Genomic DNA, 19,135 nt, shown 5'->3' with positions numbered 1-19,135 from the left:
TCACATGTTTGTTGGATAAATAATTTAATTAAGTGCTAATAGCATAAACACTTCTCTTATAAGTGCTTGTGTATATTTTAATAATAAAAGATAAGAGAAATTAAAAGTGGTTTTGTATAAGTGATTAGTTGTTTTCATAAGATATTCTAGAGAACTTATAGAAATAAGTTAAAAACAACTTCTGAAAATATATAGGTTGTTTCTATAAATTCTATCAAATAGCCTCACACGTGCTTACATCATTAGATAAACTCAACAAGCATGGATGTAGTTAGCTTGGATTGGACGGTTAATATGGTCGGCGGTAGGAGGAGGTTAAGACCAATTGTAGTAGTTTAGGGTGATGTGAATCCTGGTGTTCTTTTTTAGGTTCAAAAAAGTTTATCAGTAACCGAATAAATGATACTGTGAGAAAAACAGGTAAGCAAAACATGCATTGAATCTTGGTCACTGCATTGTTGCCGGAACACTCGAAGAGAATGCTACTCATTTTTTTAGGTTGCCAAAGAATCGAGGTATGACGAACATTTTGGCATAACTTAAACAAAATATCCGCAACTGAGCAAAAGGACCATTTTGGTAAATAGAGACAAGTTTATCAGAATGCATCATCGACAAAATAAAACGAATCAATGAGATTCAATACAAAGTTAGCCGATACAGAAAAGCTGTAGCTAAATAATCCATTTCTCAAAATGATATAATTTTATTGTAAAGTATATACAAAACATGCATAATATATTATTGTATATATTTTGCTGCTGACAAAATTTTGATAATTTAGTACAAGCAATTGCAAAAGGCATCAAATGAAGAATCTTATTATAATCTTTAACAAAAAACTGTCAAAAGAAAAATATATGTTGGTACATGTTTTCTGCTGCCAAGATTTTGATAAAGTAGTACAAGAAAATACAAAAGGCACAAAATGAAGAACCTTGATTTTATCTATTATTTAATTAATCTGTCAACTTAAACAGATATATCTTTGCCAAAGAGATTGCTAATTCCCTTTCCTGGATCACTTTGTTTCACAATAGACTCTCCCACCAAAACCTGCGGAAAATTTAAAAATAGTTTAGTTTCAATACACAATCGATGTTAAAACATAATAGTTGTACGCTATCGACAACTCAGAATCAATTATACGTATGACTTTAGAAGTAATTATGATTACAGTCAAACCTTTTAAAAGATCTGACGATTATGATTGATTCACAGCATAAAAAATCTTTATACTAACAAGTACTATATGAAATAAATTCAAATTTGATGAAATTTTCAATACTTACAGCTTTAACTCCGGCTTCTTGTACATAAGCAATATCTTCAGGAGTGAACAAACCAGATTCCCCAACCATCTAAACGAAACCATATAAATAATCGTCAGTTTAAAGTAAAATTTCATTCAAGTTAAAAACGGTACAACATTTCTTTAAACACGTACAACTATGTTTCTCTCACGGATTATTTTGCCTCGCTCTCCTTCAAGAAGTTTCTTTGTGGTGCTGATATCTAACTCAAATGTTTCTGCAAACCCAAAAAATGAAAAGCCACAATTGACGACTCAGTTCCTTAAGTCTAATATTCAAACATCGCCACAAAAAAGTAGAAAATATGTATTCTATGTGAGTTTTATTTTCCATATTCACAATACTAATAGATAACTACAATGAGGAAACAGAAGAGTAATAAAGCATACCGAGATTACGGTTGTTGATGCCAATAAGCTCAACCCCCTCTATTCCAAGAACACGGTCAAATTCCCTCTCATCGTGCACCTAGGTTAAAACAACATAAAATTTCCAAAAGAAAAGATATAAATAAATCACTTAGCCATCATCAAGTAAAGATTCAGCAAAGATAAGAAACATGCCATACAATTTTATATCTTAAATGAGTACTTGCTAGTTGCTACCATGCAGGTATCGCAATGGCCAAATCAGTTATAACAATTCAAGGTTTAAATTGAAGTTAATTTAGTATAGTTTACACTAAAACAGTAAAATAGAATAAACTCAACTAGGTTCAGAAATAAAAAAAAAAAAAATTTTAACTTCGAGTATCAGAAACCTTTAAAATGTTATCTTCATGCCGGATGTCATTCACATTTTAGAAAACAAATCAAGAAGCAATGATCTTTACCTCAACAAGAGCGGTCAGTCCAAGTAATTTGCAGATCTTGGTCATGTATTTAATGTCAAGATCAGGTAAAACAGCGGCAATTAGAAGGACTGCATCTGCGCCTTTACTTCGAGCATAGTATAGTTGCCAAGCATCAACGATGAATTCTTTGCACAACAAAGGACACTGCATATTTTTTCCTAGTGTCATCAGCATGTCTTGCATAAAGCATACGACAGTAGAATAAATCTTATATCAAGGATTAATAAAATTCACTAAACAAACCTTCACTCCAGAATTTCTTATTAACTCAAGATTTTCAAAGCTTCCCTGGAAAAGAAAACCAAGACCGAAATCAAGTTATACTTAGTTATCGTTTAGCAGCACTCAATTTGTAAGGTGCTATTGACGAATTTATTGTTTTAGTTTAGTTTACCTTAAAATATTTTTCATCTGTCAGAACACTTAGACATGCTGCTCCACCTTTCTCATAAGATTGAGCAATTTCAACCTGTAAGAGAGAATCCGTTAAATGGAACACAGTCAGTTGGAGACGACACAAACATTTTCCACATGATATCAGCAATAACATCAGAATTATAAGTTATAACAAATAAAGTAGAAAGATAACAGTTCTATCCTTAACAATCATTGTGGAAAACAAAACAAACTTACCGGATCAAAATTTTCTCTCAAGATGCCTCTACTTGGTGAAGCCTTCTTCACTTCAGCAATCAATCCCGGCAAACCAGTTCGTTCATTAGCAGCTCTAAGAGCCCCAATAAAGTCCCTAACGGGAGGTGCCTTTTCAAGGTCCTTCCTAATCATACCAATGGGTTTTCTTTCTTTAAGCTGAAAACCAAATAGTTCACATTATAAAAAGCTATGAATTTGATGAAAAACATTATAATAATCACATCGAGAAAAACTTAATAGAAGCACAAAGCAAATCAAGTATAATACATGTCTGACTTCTATGTCCTTGTTCCATACAATCTCTTCCAAGATATTACGAGGCGTATTGCCTTCATTCTCCAACCGGAATTCAAAAGGTCCTACGTAATGAATAGGTGGTCCAGTTGGTGGTCTTCTCCTTATTCTTATACCTTGCGTAGCAGCAACCTCATTATGAAACATTCCTACTTCCCATTCCTTAACTTTGAGAGCATCAACCACGGATTCGCTAGACGTGGCAATTGAAGCTGAACCTTCATTAGGCTCCACCTAATCAAAAACACACAATTATCACAAAAAACATGATGAAAATTTAAAAGGGTTCGTCATAATTACACACACACACAAAAAATGCATCAACACACATATAATACCAAAACATGATAAAGATCGAAAAGTGCTTCTTATAATTGCATCAACATACACTCCGATTGAAAACATATATGATATATCAGTTAAAAATCAACTAAATTCACTAGACACGACTATTGTAGCTGAACTTTCACTACGTTCCACCTTAATCAAACCACCAAATAATCATAAAAAACATGATAAAAATCGAAAAGGGCTCGCCGAATATAAACCACAAAAATAATATGCATCAACACACACTCCAATTGAAAACATATATCAGTTAAAATTCAACTAAACTAACTAGATATGGTTATTGCAGATGAACCTTAATTATGCTCCACCTTAATCAAAACACCAAATAATCTCAAAAACATGTTAAAAATCAAAAGAGTTCATCATAACTAAACAAAACAAACACATCAGAACAGACTCCAATAGAACAAATGAACACATATATCAGTTAAAAATCAAATAAATTCACTGGATGTAACAATTGCCGCTAAACCTCAATAAGGGTTTACCTTAATCAAAACACTAAATAATCACAAAAACATGATAAACAAAATCATCTACAACAATCCGATTGAGCACATGTCAGTTAAAAATTAACTAAACCAAACACCCCCAAAAGAAAAAAAGACAGACCCAGATAAATGTACAACAAGAAACAATAAAAAAAGCACAAAAAGATAGAAAATTTGAAACAAAAAATTCACCTGAGCTCGAACAGAAAAAGTGAAAAAAGAGTTTTTTCTATAAGTATTCACTTGGGTCGGAGGAATTGTGGTTCTGGGTTTGGAAGAGAATGAAGGGAAGACATGAAAGTGACCCTTGAGAGAAATCAAGGATTCCATTGAAAAGGGTATAGCGAGATTGAAAAGTTGAAGGAAAATTTCGCAGCAAAGAGAGAAAATAAGAGAAAGATGAAAATAATTTGAAACTTGAAACTGATTTTAAAGGGAACAGGTTTTGTTCTGTTGTCTAATGAAAAGTGTTCTTACCCCTTTTGGTTTGGATTTGAGAACTTGTTCATGCATTTTTTTGTGAGGGAAACATTGAACTAGGAAGGATTTTTTTGGAGAGGAACATATAAAGAATTTAATTAAAAATAATGGCATATATATCAGTCAAATTGGAATAGGGGAAATTAATTTAAAACGGCATAAATATCTGTCAAATTGGAATAAGGGAAATTAATTAAAAACTGCATAAATATCAGTTAATTTGGAATAGGGTTAGGTGACAGAATGATGGTTTTAAAATCCGGACCGGTGATTGACCCGGTCAAGGTACCGGGTCACTGGGTCATTGGTCGGATCAGTGGGTTATTGGTCAGACTGCATAACTACTAACCCAATCTATAAACTTTTGAAAAAAAAAATAATCATTGAAGTAGCAAAGTTTTTCACAAGAAAGGGGGATTGAATTGTGAACCTATTAAAATTTACCTTTTAAAAATATAACTCAACAGAAAGCGTTAGAATGATCTCAGAACGATTTGGTTAGCAGTAAAACAAATTCAAAGTGAATTGTGTGCTTAGTGTTTGTAGAAAATAAAAGATAAGAGAAGAGAGAATCAACACACAACAATTATACTGGTTCACCCCCTAATAGTATGGGTTACGTCCAGTCCCTCACGCTCCGTGAGTATCCACTATAATCTTGAGATACTAGTAATCTCAAATTACAAACCTCCTTGATCTAAACCAAGATCAATAACCTTAAGCCCTGCAAGCTTAATATCTACCTCAGTCCTACAAACTAAGGTGTCACTCAATCAATAGTTACGTATTGACTTGAGCCAATCTTTTACAATGAATTGTTCGGATCATAAGCTTTCAATGAAGAGAAAATCAAGTTGAGAAGCTAATAGAAGAGTACACTCAGTTCACTCAATGATATACTGATCCAAGTATGTGATGTTAGAGAGATGGAGTGAGAGTGAAAGAGTTTAATGACTTGGGCGAAAAAGACAAGTGTAGATGTTGATTTTTGTAGTTGAAACTCTTGAATCTTCAAAGCACCCAAGTGTGCTATTTATAGATGTTGTTTGTCCTTTGTTTCGTGGTCTCCAAGCAGGTTGGAGTGTTGCCAACGACTAGCCGTTAGTCCTTTAAAAGATCAGATCAAATATTATTCAAATAATATTTGATGAGAGAGAAGATGCTTCTTGAGAACATTCTTAGAATGATGATGTCATGAGGAGCGTGAGGTTGAGCATTTTTGAGCTGTATGAACTTGTTCTCCAAGAACAAGCACCGTTGAAGCCTTGGAAGATCAATTACAACAGCTAGATACAGCAACAGCTGGATACAGCTGGAGAGAATCTTTCGATCAAGAGCAGAAAGTCTGCTTGATTCTGGAACGTTCTTAGATCGTTCTCCCAGAGTATTTTATGTTTCTTGGCCTAGATCAAATAGAGAGATGTGCATTGCTTGTTTTGATTTCGTGGGCCTCAAGATATTCATGATGATCATATGATGATAGCTGGTCTTCTTATCCTTTTACTTTTCATGTGTACTTGTAAAAGTACAAGTAGCTTTTCCATTGTAGATCAAGATCATAGTGAAATATATTTTATGAAGTCCTTTGAGAAGTACCATTTCAAACTTGTTGTCTCCTTTTCATTGGTCCATAAATGTCTTCAAATAATCTCTGAATAAAGCACGTGAGCTTGAGAAATAAATTGTCAAAGACATGTTCATGTTTATTCCTTAAACATGACCAAATAGGAAGCTTTCTTTTGCTATCATTTAATCCTTGCCTTAAATGACTTATATCATGTAGAGATTCTCTTCAATGAAGTCCTTTGCAAAAGTGCTTATTTGTCTCTTGTTCAGATGATATCAATTAAGTGCTTACGTGAGAAAAAGTGCAGACTGAAGAATGTTCTCTGATCATTCTCATAAACTTGCAGTTTTCAATCAATTTAAGTGTAGTGATTATAATGAATGAGCCTTTGTTCCTGTCTATATTAATCACTCAAGAGCATTTGTTAGATCACAAAAAGATCAGAATTCACTTAAAATATAATTAAGATGTTTGTTATCTTTAAAATATCAAATTAGGATTTTGCCTCAACAATCATGACTATAAAATTTAATAAAAGTTCTTCTATAAATAAATTAATAAAAAGTAATGATTTTCTTTTGACAAGAAAAAGTAATGCATTTACAAAATCACAGTTAACATGAAAAATAAAATATGATTAATCATATTGCAAATTTTGTATCATTTATTGTAATTTTACTAAAAAAATATATATAAAAAAATATTGAAATAATATAAGATGACAACAACAACAACAAAAAGAATATAAAGATAATACAATAAAAAGATGATATGCTTAAAAATAGAAATAAAATAAATTATAGATATGTTCAAATTATAGATTAGCATTTTACTAATATACTTCTAATTTAATATAATATATCTTTAATATAATAAAATTGATTACCACCAAATTTACTGATTTATCCTTAATATGATTAATCAGATTGCAAATTTGGTATCATTTATTGTAATTCTACTAAAAAAATATATATAAAAAAATATTGAAAGAATATAAGATAACAACAACAAAAAAAAAAGAATATAAAGATAATACAATAAAAAGATGATATGCTTAAAAATAGAAATAAAATAAATTATAGATATGTTCAAAAAAAAAATTTAAAAAATTATGAATCTATGCATAAAAATAGGAACAAATCAATAAAAAGATTATACTTTAGTCTATAAAAAAAGTTATAGAAAGAGTAAAATCAATATTAATAGGCATATAAATAGGAGCATCTACTACTAAGCTACCAACTATATATTAAAAGTTCTTGTAAAAAATATATTAAAAGTAATTATAAGATTCTAACATTTTTTTCTATGAAATATAAGATTTTAACATCTACTAATAATCTATCAAATACGATAACATCAAATAAATTATTTTATAAAAAAAACAAAAAAAAAATCGAATAATTAGAATAGATTAAATATAATTTATTTAAAAATATACACGGGCAATAGTTTTACTAAAACAAATTTATTGATTTAATAAATTTTACAGGAAAGGAAATGATAGTTGCACTTATATTTTAACAATATTTTAAATATTTTATTCTAAATAAATTTGTTAACTTAATATAATTATAATAAAGTCAATGGACCGGTGCAAATGCACGAGTCTCTAAACTAGTTTATAATTTTAAAATTTAGTCGTCAATAATTTAAAATTTAATTGTTAATATACAGTTAATCATCATACTCCTGTATTATAATAATTTAGATATTTATATAGATATTTAAGCAAATAATATTATTTTAAGAGATGTTATACTCCCTCTAAAACCAAAAATAAATTTATCCAAATAGTAAGAATTTTAGAACCTTAAACAGATAGTTATGGGTTCGATTTCTGACTCGCATATGAAAAATATTTGGTTGGAAAGGAAGAAGTCATCTTGTATCTCACATATTATTCGATGAAGATTAGTCATCACTTATGACGTTTGTGTCATTCATATATCATGGTAACAAAAAATACTTCCTATACCTCAAATTATAAGAAAAAATTCTAATTATTGAAAAGAATTATCAATATCAACCTTATTTAATCATGTTTCTTTTATATTTTGACAAATACATTTAATCATATTTCTTCAAAAAATAATTCCAAGAATTGTTTTTACTTATTTTCATAAAATAAGATAAATGTTTAATTTGCATTTAGAAAAAATAAATGTTGATATTTTTAGATTGTACATCTTCAACCGGATTGAATTTGTAATCTCACAGTTATGTGTGAATTTTAGTTATATTTGTCACTTCATCTATAAAACAAAACAAAAAAATAAAAATAAATAACATCATACAAATGTGGTGGTGGCTAAAGTGGTATAATTTCCTACAAGACTTGAGGGATTAGTCTATGCAGTTATACATAAAGATAGACATATAATCCTATATAATTTATAGTTTGAACCCCCACATTTTTATTTATTGCACCACTGGCCCAATTAAACTCAAACAAGTTTTAACTAACCCATTGACAAGACAAAGTTGATTGAATTTGTAAAGTTTTATTCAAGTGAATTTTGTTCAACTAGATTTGTGATGCTTGATAATTAACTTGAAACTTACATCGTTTATATGCGTAGGAGTATTGAATTTGCATCTTTAAAGAGAGTAAGTGATCTTTCAAAAAAAATTGGTTGAAACTAAAAGACATATTTTTTATCCATTAGTTTACCAACTTTTGACGTTAGCAATGATTTTGCCCGTTGTTACATCAACCGTTGAACATTTTATGTGTTTCATATGTTATTGAAACCGATCAAGATTATCAGTTTATGCTTTTCATATGTTATTGAGACCAATCAAGATTAACGATTTATGCGTTTTTATTAAATATCATTAATCTTGATTGGTCTCAATAACATATGAAACGATTATAGAATTTTGTGAAATCGAATATAGATAATCTATATGACATAAACTTTCAATCAAACAGTGAATTATATATATATATATATATATATATATATATATATATATATATATTGTAAGTTTTTTAGTGCTATGTAATTTTTTAAATATATATATTATAATTATAATTATTAATTAAATTTTAAAAGTTTGAACCTGCAAATTAGGCGGTTTAGTAGATCGGATACTGGGGCTGAAAAAAAAGTTTGAACCCCCTAGTTCAGATTCCTGACAACGCCACTGACACCAACAACAACAAAAAGTGGTAGATAATTAAGTCTCTTAACAAATTTTTTGGTGTTTACCCTCTAGTTCTCAGAGAAAGATTAGATTATGATAATATAGAGTTTGACCGCAAGATAAGTAAAGTGTGGCAAAAAATTGTTTTTACTAGGAATCAAACTTGGGTTCTAATGAACGATTCATTCCAGAAGGAACACATTAACCACTTGAGTTTTATATTCTGGTTTGTCTCGTAACAATTTCGTACATAATTAGAAAAAACATATGTTGTGAAATCAATTCCATACATAAATCTTAATTGCCATAAGAGATTCGCTTTTACAATTGCGCTTGATAAAGATGTAGATTTGTTGTTGTAGCGTTTCACACTGTTTTCATACAATTTTAAATTTTAATTGTTGATTGTAAATTGAACAGTTCAGAATTAAAACACTTGCTTTGCTCCAGCGGTTACTAACTGCTTTCGGAACTAGGAGGTCATGGGTTCAACTCCTTGTAACCAAAAAAAATTTGAACTGTCCAAAACAATGCAAATCATAAAATCACTTAAAACAATCTTAACCATACATTTTAAATCGGACGACCGTAATGTATAACAGTGTCAAAATTGTGTGAGAAAATAGGGTAGAAAATATGTTTCCGCTCGATAATACATAGGAAAAAAAATCATAACTTAATATCTATTACTAGCATGCTAATATAGTTTTTAGTCAATCTCTATTAGAATAAAAGTATAATATATTATCCGATGAGTTTAACTTAATTGGTATAGAAATTGCATTTTATATTTAACAAAAAATTAGAATATATTAACTGAAAAAATATTACATTTGAGTTACACAAAATTATTTTTTTAATATAATAATCGAGATGTTGGAATTATCAATCAAATCAAAATACTAAAAAGAAAAGAGAGAGCTAAAAAAATAGGATTGTTGTGCACTTTCCTTGTGAGCCTTGGATGTTATATCCCCTTAACGATAATGCGTGGTGAGTGTTGGCTTGCACCATGCTCAAAACTTACATTTGTGCTATTCGCATAATATTAATAAAAAAATAAAAATATTGTATCTTTCACACAAAAAGAAATGAGTTTAATTGTTGCGCACCGTCGGTGTAAAGTTATTTTGCACATTCATCCAATGACATGTTGCCACATCATTTAATGAATGTGACACATCATGTGTTTTTAATTACCATACATGATGTGTCGGTATATTATTGGAAGAATGTGCAAAATAACTTTACACCGACGGTGCATATAAATTAAATTCAAAAGGAATATATAAAAAACATATAGTATTATTTGCATGTATTAGTTGCTGGGGAAAGATAAACAATATTAACTGAAAAACGGTCGCCATTCAGGAAAAAGAGAAAAACGGTTGAAGAGATGAGAATTGAGTTTTGCACACAACACTTTATTCACTAAAGTTTTTTTTTCATCCTACCAACTTGAAATTTGAGGAAAAAACACTCTTTTAACATAAAAAAAATTTAGATTTTAAATGTCTGTTACTTAAGTGGAGTCTGTTTAGTTGTCGGCGTTTTCTTTTTGTTGGGAAGAGTTTGGTTCGTCAATGGTGTTTTCGGTGGGAGAGTTTCTTTTATGCTCATCTTCAGTTTCGGTATTCTGTTCTGGTTTTAGGTTGAAATTAAAGTAGGACGATATGAGTCATTGTTGAATTTTAAATGATGTATTGTAAGGGATGGATTGGGGTGGTGTTTGTTGTACTTTTTGATTGGTTAAAGTGTTTTCATCACTTTGCTTCTCTTTGTTTAATCCGGCAATTCCTTATACTTCTTGTTTAAGGAATTGATCATTAATAAAATTTAGGCGATTCAAAAAAAAAAAAGTAACAAACTATATCCTCTACTTAAGTAGCGAATAGAGATATTTTGATAATTTTGCAGCGCTCCAAACGAAATTCAAAACAATAACCGCTTTTATACACCATGTTCACATTGTATATGGGCTTATTACAAAGCCCAAATCACTAACAAAAAAACATGCTAATACCCTTCCCCCACCCCAAAGACATTACATCAAACAAGATTGAATTATCTCTTAATTTCTAGTTTCTAATTCAATCTTCTACTATCTACTATATAATACAAAGTAAAGATTTCACTTCAATTATTCTCTTTCCTACTTGATCTCTTCAAAAAATTATATATTGTTTCGATACATATGTTTACTTTTACAATGTGAAATTGGATCTCTAACTTAATTTATTATTGTAATTCTGTTTTTCCCTGTCTTTGTTTGTCTTGTGTAGAGACTGGTAATTATTAATGATATATTTTCCGTTCAAAAATAAAATAAAAATTGTTGATAATAACTTCACAATATTTGTTTCTTTTACATAATCTCTTTAAAAAAAAACGAATGATTTAACCATGTTTACATTGTGTTGCTAGATTTAATGAATATTGTGAAAGAAACAAATGTGGTAGTTGTGCAACTATACTTCTTTTGTTTGTCAAGTAGTTTAGTTGCTAGAAATTTCGTCTTAAAGATGAATAAGTGGAACGTCCGAGGTTTGAACCCCGGTTTCAGCATATATGTGTGGTGTCTCTACCAACCGAGCTAAACTCATAGGAATCGTGCAACTATAGTAATTTGTGCAAAAAACCAATTAATAGGGAAAAACATAATTCATTGCTTTCATTTGTTCGAATTTTAAATGTTACAACTATTATTTTTGTACGTAGTTCTTTATTTTATTAATTTGTTGGATTTTAGATATTCTTGATAGTATGGAGCCATGGAGGTAGATATTTATGATTTTGGGTCTTTGATAATCAATGAATTACAAAATATCAAACTTGGATCAAATATCAAACTTTCAATTAGAAAATTTCAATTTTATTAAGCACTGAGAAGGAATATTTTTTAATTATTATAACCATCGAGTTTAGTTAAACCAAATTAAAACTTGGATCGAAACATGAGTGTATTTTTATTTTAACCTTTTACCGTCAAGTGTTGTTGCATTTATTTACCATCGATGAAGTTCATGTGGTGTATGTCTATACTTTGGATTATTTTTTTCTACTACCATATTACTATATTCGTCCCTAATTATAAAACTTTATTTGACAAAAATGTACTATTCATTTACCTTGTTTTAACCGTATTTTTTTAATAATATATAAATATAAATATTAGCATATAAGATCTTGTTCAATTTGTTTTGATGAGTATTTTCAAAATATTAAATTTTTACTAATAGACAATTAAATATATTAGTGATCAAAATTGTGCATTGGCGTACGTGTGATCAAACATAGTCTTATAATTATGGATGAATGTAATAATATTTATGATTTATTGTCTTTTATGCGGGTAAAATATTTGATATTCTTTGGTTTACATGACTTAATTAGATCACTAAGATATGTTCTTAATGAGCCTTGTGAAAAAATAGTATAGTTTCATTCTAGTGAAGGATTGTTAGGTTCAAATTTTTTTTTTGTGGTGCATGTAAAATAGTTTATTTATTCAAAATGAAAGTATTTGTAGGTAAAGATAATGAAATGTTGGATTTTATGTAACCACAAGAATGATAATAATTGTGGGAAGGGATGACTTAGTATATAAGGTAAGAATCATTCTCAAGTGATGATCTTTCTCATTGATCATCTTTTATTTTAATTTTCATAAATTTAACAAATTTTTCTTTCGTATACATTGACACACATTTATTTGTTTGGTATCCATGTGCTTGGTATCCATGGACGCTCTTTAGTCCCTCGATTTTCGCCATTTTGGCCTTCTTCTCCTCCCCATTTAGGTCTTTCATTTTGTACTCGTTCCCAACCTGGTTTTTGTTCGCCTTTCTTTCCTCCTCCTCCTCCTCCTCCTCCTCCTCCTTCATTTCCTACCGATCCGCCTTTTCCTTTAGGTCCTCCTCCAAATCCTGTCCATTCTATCCAACCTTTCCAACCTCCCCAACTTCCCCAAAATCCCCAACCTCCATCAACATGTCCTCGTCTATGATCTTCAATGTGACCGCCTTTTTGCAAACCTGCATCCCCGTCTACCACAATTTTTGTGTTGGATTCTTCGGTTGCACCAACTACAAATCAAACAAAACACGTTTATTAAATATATTAAAAGAAAGCAATTGTGTGAGTATTTATATGTATATAGCTATACTTTGTTTCCCATCATTGGATAGCTCAATTGCTCTAACAGAGATAAGAATTAGTGCACAAAAATATAACACGAAGATAAAAGATTTGATTTTCATCCTTGATATACTCAAAGTTTAATTGTAGTCGAATATAAATTCAATCAACAACTATTTATAGTGATAATAAAATAAAATAAATATAAGAACAAAAGAGCTTGAATATACATTATATTTTTATAGTAACAATTTGGCTGATTGTCAGAATAATAGGCCATCAATATTCAATACCCATTGAGAGGTAAATTGGGACATGATTTACAAATGAGGTAAGATTTTTTTATATTTCTAGCAAGGTGATTGTGCTTTCGAAGGAGCCATTGAGATTTGAGAGGTAAATTGGGACGTGTTTGTTGAATGAGATAAAGAATTTTTTTAATATTTAATACAAAATTAAATTTCTACATCATTAATAGATAATATAGATAGCTCCTCCCGTGAGTTTATCTCAATTGACAGAACAATGTATTATAAAGATATCTAAGTTCTAGTAGAATTTATTACCAAAAGATATCTTTCAATAACAAATGAGAAATTGACTTTTGTTAATCCAACTAGGGGTGAGCATGAACCCGAGACCCGACTCGAAATCGATATAACCGACAACATATTGAAGCATTCGGTCGGATGCGGGTCGGGTCTCGGGTCAACAAATTGCGAAAAATCGGGCATGAACGGTTGCATACGGGTCTCTAAAATTCTATCTCTCCATAACCGAAACCGACCGAACAACCATTAGATGCAAATTAATTTTTTTCCTTCTCTTCCTCTCAATCTCATATACTCTTCTCTTTGTTATTTTTTATCCATCTTTGATATAAGATAAAATGTTATATTTTACAAAACTTATAATTAATAATATGGTGATGAAGAAGGTGGGAAAAATATTCTAATATATATATTCTAGATCTATTTTAATTTCTACGTCTCTTTTACTTGATATTTTATTGTCTTTAGACCTACATATTGAAAGAAAGTAACTGCATCAAACCCTCTTTGTTTTTTAATTTACTTCGTCTATCTTTTGTTGCATTGTGTACGAGGTATTAAACAATTCGAAAATTAGGAATTTTTGGAGAATGGATGAGTTTTAGATGTAAACAAAGTTTCAATATAACCCGTAATAACCGACCCGTTCAACCCGCCACTCGTATGACCCGAACCCGAACAAACCGAAGATATAGACGGTTGGAACTGGGTCTAAATTAAATGGTTGCGGTTTTTATCGATTTAGTGATTTTCGGCCCGAACCCGACCGAAACCGACCGATGCTCAGGCCTAAATCCAACTGTCTTTTACATTATTTTAATCACATTAATTTCAAATGTAATTCCCTCGACTAAAAGTATAAATAGGCGGGTTTTTAAAATAATACTACTTAGAAGATAATACTAATAAAAAAAAATGAGAAATTGAAGCTACTAGATTTGGGAAAGGTTTCCCTCCGGTGGAAATCTAGTTTGAGAGAGGGCGGTGCTTATATCCACCATTAAAATCCCATATCTCTTTGTCATTTTGGTATTGGTCCCTGCAATTTTTTTGGTTTGGTTTAAGTCCTTAGACTTTGAATAAAATTGGTTTTAGTCCCTCCTGTTAGTTTGACTGTACAAAAATGGAAGAAACTAACAGAGTGCCATGTGGCACAATCATTTTATGCCACGTGGCACAATCAAAGTCATAATTTTTTATTTGTTTTAATGTTATTAGTTTTATAATTTTATTCTTTTCCAAAAAAAAAATGTTTTATAATTTTATTAATAAACATTAAAATAACCATCATCACCAATATGTGTGGATCTTTCAATTCATCGTTCAATCACCACCACCATATATGTTCATGTTCATCATCACACCACCACGTCTTGCGACGAATTACAGCCGGCGCCGCTGTGATTTATTCTCGTTTCTGCCTCTGTTGTTCGAGTTTGTGGCTCTGTAACTGTCTCACTTTGTGAATCACGTCATCGTTTTGCAACTAGCATTCGAGTTCGTGCAACGATCGCTCTCTGTGACTGCTTGTAATCATGTTGTTTGTTTCACAGTGGGAAGCGACGAAGTGTTCTTTGTTGTTTGTCCTTTATGCCACTTTGTTCATTTATTTTATTTAATTGAAAAGATGAAGATGAAAACATGGTGATGATGGTGGTTTTTTTTTACAAGCATGGTGATGATGGTGGTTTTTTTTTTTTACAAGCATGGTGATGATGGTGGTGAAATTCAGAGGTAGAAGATGAAGACACGGTGGTAATTTAACAGGATGATGATTGATGATGAAGACTTCCACGTTTGAAGAGATGATGTGGTTCTTTAACAAAAATCTCCTTAATGTTTATTAATTAGTAATATAATATATTAAAACAAATTTAAAAACAATATATAGGTATGACTTTGACTGTGCCATGTGGCATAAAATGATTGGGCCACGTGGCACTCATTTAGTCTCTTCTATTTTTGTAACCGTCAAACCAACTGCAGGGACTAAAACCATTTTTATTCAAAGTGCAAGGACTTAAACCAAACAAAAAAAATTGCAGGGACCAATATCAAAATGAGCTACAACCGCAGGGACCAACAACATATTTAAGCCTTTAATTTTTTATTTCATAATCTGATGGCCTGGATGAGGAATCTTGGATTGATTTATACCATCGACTTTATAAAGAAACCATTAAATTTACTCTAATAGTGAGAAGCTTCTATAATACAATATAGGGTCATGCTAACCGGTGCCCCCGGGGCATTGGTTAAGGAAACCAAAAAAGAAAATTTTAAAATTGAAAATAATACTTTTTAGACTTTCGAGGCGTTGACCGCACAAACTTCAATATGATATTACTATATTTGGTTCCTTAAACAGTGCCCCGGGGGCATTGTTTAGCATTTTCCTACAATATAAGTATATGTAAGAGTTTGAGTTTAATCATCCGCTTCATCGTAAACGACAAAAAATAAGAAATTGGTGTCACATGATTTGGGAAACAAATTACCCAGCCTAAACCATTTGAAATCAATTAATATTCAAAATTAATATAAACCATTCAATTTTAAATCAATGAACCAGATTGATTACTACATTTTACTACCACAAGAAACTTGGGTCCCATTATTTGCCGTGTAACCTTACAAACCAATGCAACATTAGGTAGCATGTCATGAAAACAAAAGTTTAGGCTTGAAGTAGAAATAGGAATGTTTTACCATTTCCCAATTATGTACTAATTTTCCAAATACACTTGTAAATGGGTCAGAACATTATTCATTCAATAATCATGTTTTTATCTCCAAACATGATAAATTAATCAGAGAAAACCTAAACTCACCAATTTCCATTCTCATCATTCATTCAAAAAGGAAACTAAACACAAATAATTTACTTCATTTATGCATAATAATAATAATAATAATAATAATAATAATAATAATAATAATAATAATAATAAAATGTAACATAAGAAAGAGACTCGGAAAACCAGCCACAAATTTATTTTCAATGCTTTAATTTGATGAACATTAATGTTCTAAAAGCAATTTATTTACAATTGTGTTCTGTAACTGTTCCTGCCAATCTATAACCCCAATTAATTAACCCAACATTATATAAGAAGGGTAAATTGCAAATAAAATAAACTATAGTCTATTTGATTAAATATTTACAAAGTCACAAAATGAAGAGAAAAAAAAAATGAAAATGAAAAATGCCTGGCTTTCCCATGTACGCCGTAGTGATGAATTCTCCACCACAAATGAGATCAATCCTAGTAGTCTTCAAAACATTACCTCGTACCAACAATGTCACAAAGAAAAAAAACATCATGAAACAATAAAAATTGAATCTTTACAAAGTCCATGAATAGTTTCTTCTTGTTCTTGTTGTTCTCAATGTTTTGCTTAAATACCCAAATTGATAATAACAAACAAACAGTGATACCCTACTCAAAACCCACTGAACCGGTCGGTTGGACCCATTGAACCGGAAACTGGACCTGGGTCTGGTCTGATTAAGCTTGAAACCAGCTCAAACATGAAGAAGGTGAAAAACCGGTAGAAAACCGGTTTAGTGTGGGACATTGTGTGCATAAAGAAGAAGAATAAGAAGAATGAGTTGTGATTTATGAATAGATGAAGAGGGGGAGGGGAAGGGGAAGATGAAAAGTTACAGATTTACAGCTTTTTAAGGGGTGGCGGCTGTAAAAATAAGGGAGTAGGGTTTCTTTGGTATTGTACTGAAATTCTAAACGGGGTGTAGGGCTCCTTATGGGCTTTTAATAAATAGTCCAACATCACATTTTTGTTTGTTTTATTCACCAAAATTTCATTGTCACCTTCTTTTATTTTTATTTTTACTGTAAATTTGATAAGTAAACAATTTTAGTAGTGGTAGAAAGGAAGCATGGATAAACAATACCGGTTTCAAAGGCAGTTCACTCTGCTAGTTCATGATTGATAGCTGTGAGTTAGGTAGACCACTCGTTGTTTTAAGTTCGATCATTGACATGGTTCAAAGAAAGGGTAACCCATATTTTTTTACGCGTAATTATATAGATTAATTTATCGAATATCTTTTCTAAGAATTTTAACTCCACTGTATAACTAAGTCAATGATCAAACTCAAAACATTAATTAAGTTAAAAGTGATCCGCATCATCTCATTTTTAAAGATCTTAGATTTATTTTGTTTTAGAAGAATTGTCAAACACTACTAAAATTCAAACATACAAATATCACAAAATTTGAAAATGAGTGAAAATATCTGAACTAAAAATATTGATATTTGTCATCTTAATATAGGAACTATGAACATGTTTGACCTTTTTTTAACCATGATATTGGTACGAAGTTTCCAATACCGTTAGCGATGAATAATTTTCGTCTGAAACATGTGAGACATATAAGGCGAGTTCTCTCAATTTCCAACCAATTTTTTTCATACACATGAACTATGAATCAAACCCTTAACCATATTCTTAAGGGAACCAAGATCTCTTTTACCCCAATATTTTTTAGTCAACTTGTAATATTTTCTTGGATAATTTGTTTTTATCGCTACTTAGTAATTTAGGAGGCTCCCTAAAAAGAAATTTAGGATTCTTGTGGATTACAATGAAGGACCATTAGAATTATTTTTGGGTAGGGATGGCAAAAAAACCCAAACCCGAGAGACCCACCCGAACCCAAACCCAAGTCAACGGGCGAAACCCGATTTGACTGGGTTTGGGTTTGGGTTCGGGTGACACCCGATAATATGGGTGTGGATTTGGTATCAGTTAAACCCACACCCGAAACTCATACACCTACCCGAAATATTTTATAATTACCTAATTACCCCCATAGTCTCCCTCAATTTCCTTGGAAGACCTTAAATTTTAGTTGTAATTTAATTTCTTGAAAGTATATGTTGAAATTTCTTGAAAGTCTATGTTTGAATTTCTTTGGAAGACCTTATTTTAGTTGTAATTTAATTCAAAGTCTATGTTGAAATTTAATTTCTTAAATTTGAAAATTATTTTTAAATGTGTTGTGGGTTTGGGTGGAAAAAACCCGAACCCAATGGGTGTGGGCGTGGGTGTTGTTTTGCCACCCGAACAGTCTTTGGGTTTGGGTTTGAGTTTGGGTGATGATTTCGGGTATGAGTTTGGTAAGTGTCAAACCCGCACTCATGGACGCCCGTTGTCATCCCTATTTTGGGTTAATAATGACTTTATAGGGTTTTTAAAACTAAATCGATTAAAGAAATACAAAATTACTTTTTTTTTTGACACAAAAATACAAAATTACTTAAAATC

At 30.8% G+C, this 19,135-nt stretch overlaps 2 protein-coding genes across 3 annotated transcripts; both read right to left on the bottom strand.

Annotated features, from left to right (window-relative positions):
* Positions 1-793: 793 nt before the first annotated feature.
* LOC123921432 (indole-3-glycerol phosphate synthase, chloroplastic-like) lies at positions 794-4,617 on the bottom strand. 2 transcript variants are annotated; one of them, XM_045973969.1, is made up of 10 exons: positions 4,149-4,617; positions 3,088-3,348; positions 2,800-2,976; positions 2,561-2,635; positions 2,410-2,454; positions 2,146-2,310; positions 1,703-1,781; positions 1,448-1,530; positions 1,293-1,361; positions 794-1,056 (listed from the first exon to the last, which is right to left on the bottom strand). In XM_045973969.1, exons 1-10 carry the CDS (start codon positions 4,284-4,286, stop codon positions 973-975), a joined length of 1,176 nt encoding a protein of 391 aa, XP_045829925.1. In that variant the 5' UTR covers positions 4,287-4,617; the 3' UTR covers positions 794-972. The 2 variants fall into 2 exon arrangements, with proteins under 2 accessions (XP_045829925.1, XP_045829926.1); XM_045973970.1 differs by having other exon boundaries at positions 4,434-4,617.
* An 8,140-nt stretch (positions 4,618-12,757) lies between these two features.
* On the bottom strand, positions 12,758-13,479 carry LOC123923660 (neuropeptide-like protein 32). The gene is made up of 2 exons (XM_045976358.1): positions 13,319-13,479; positions 12,758-13,238 (listed from the first exon to the last, which is right to left on the bottom strand). The coding sequence occupies exons 1-2, from the start codon at positions 13,410-13,412 to the stop codon at positions 12,862-12,864; spliced, it is 471 nt and encodes a 156-aa protein (XP_045832314.1). The 5' UTR covers positions 13,413-13,479; the 3' UTR covers positions 12,758-12,861.
* Between the last annotated feature and the right edge of the window lie 5,656 nt (positions 13,480-19,135).

Source organism: Trifolium pratense, linkage group LG4, assembly GCF_020283565.1.
Source record: "Trifolium pratense cultivar HEN17-A07 linkage group LG4, ARS_RC_1.1, whole genome shotgun sequence".
NCBI lineage: Eukaryota > Viridiplantae > Streptophyta > Magnoliopsida > Fabales > Fabaceae > Trifolium > Trifolium pratense.
Note: the sequence above shows the minus strand (reverse complement) of the source record. Positions and strands in the feature narration are given on the sequence as shown.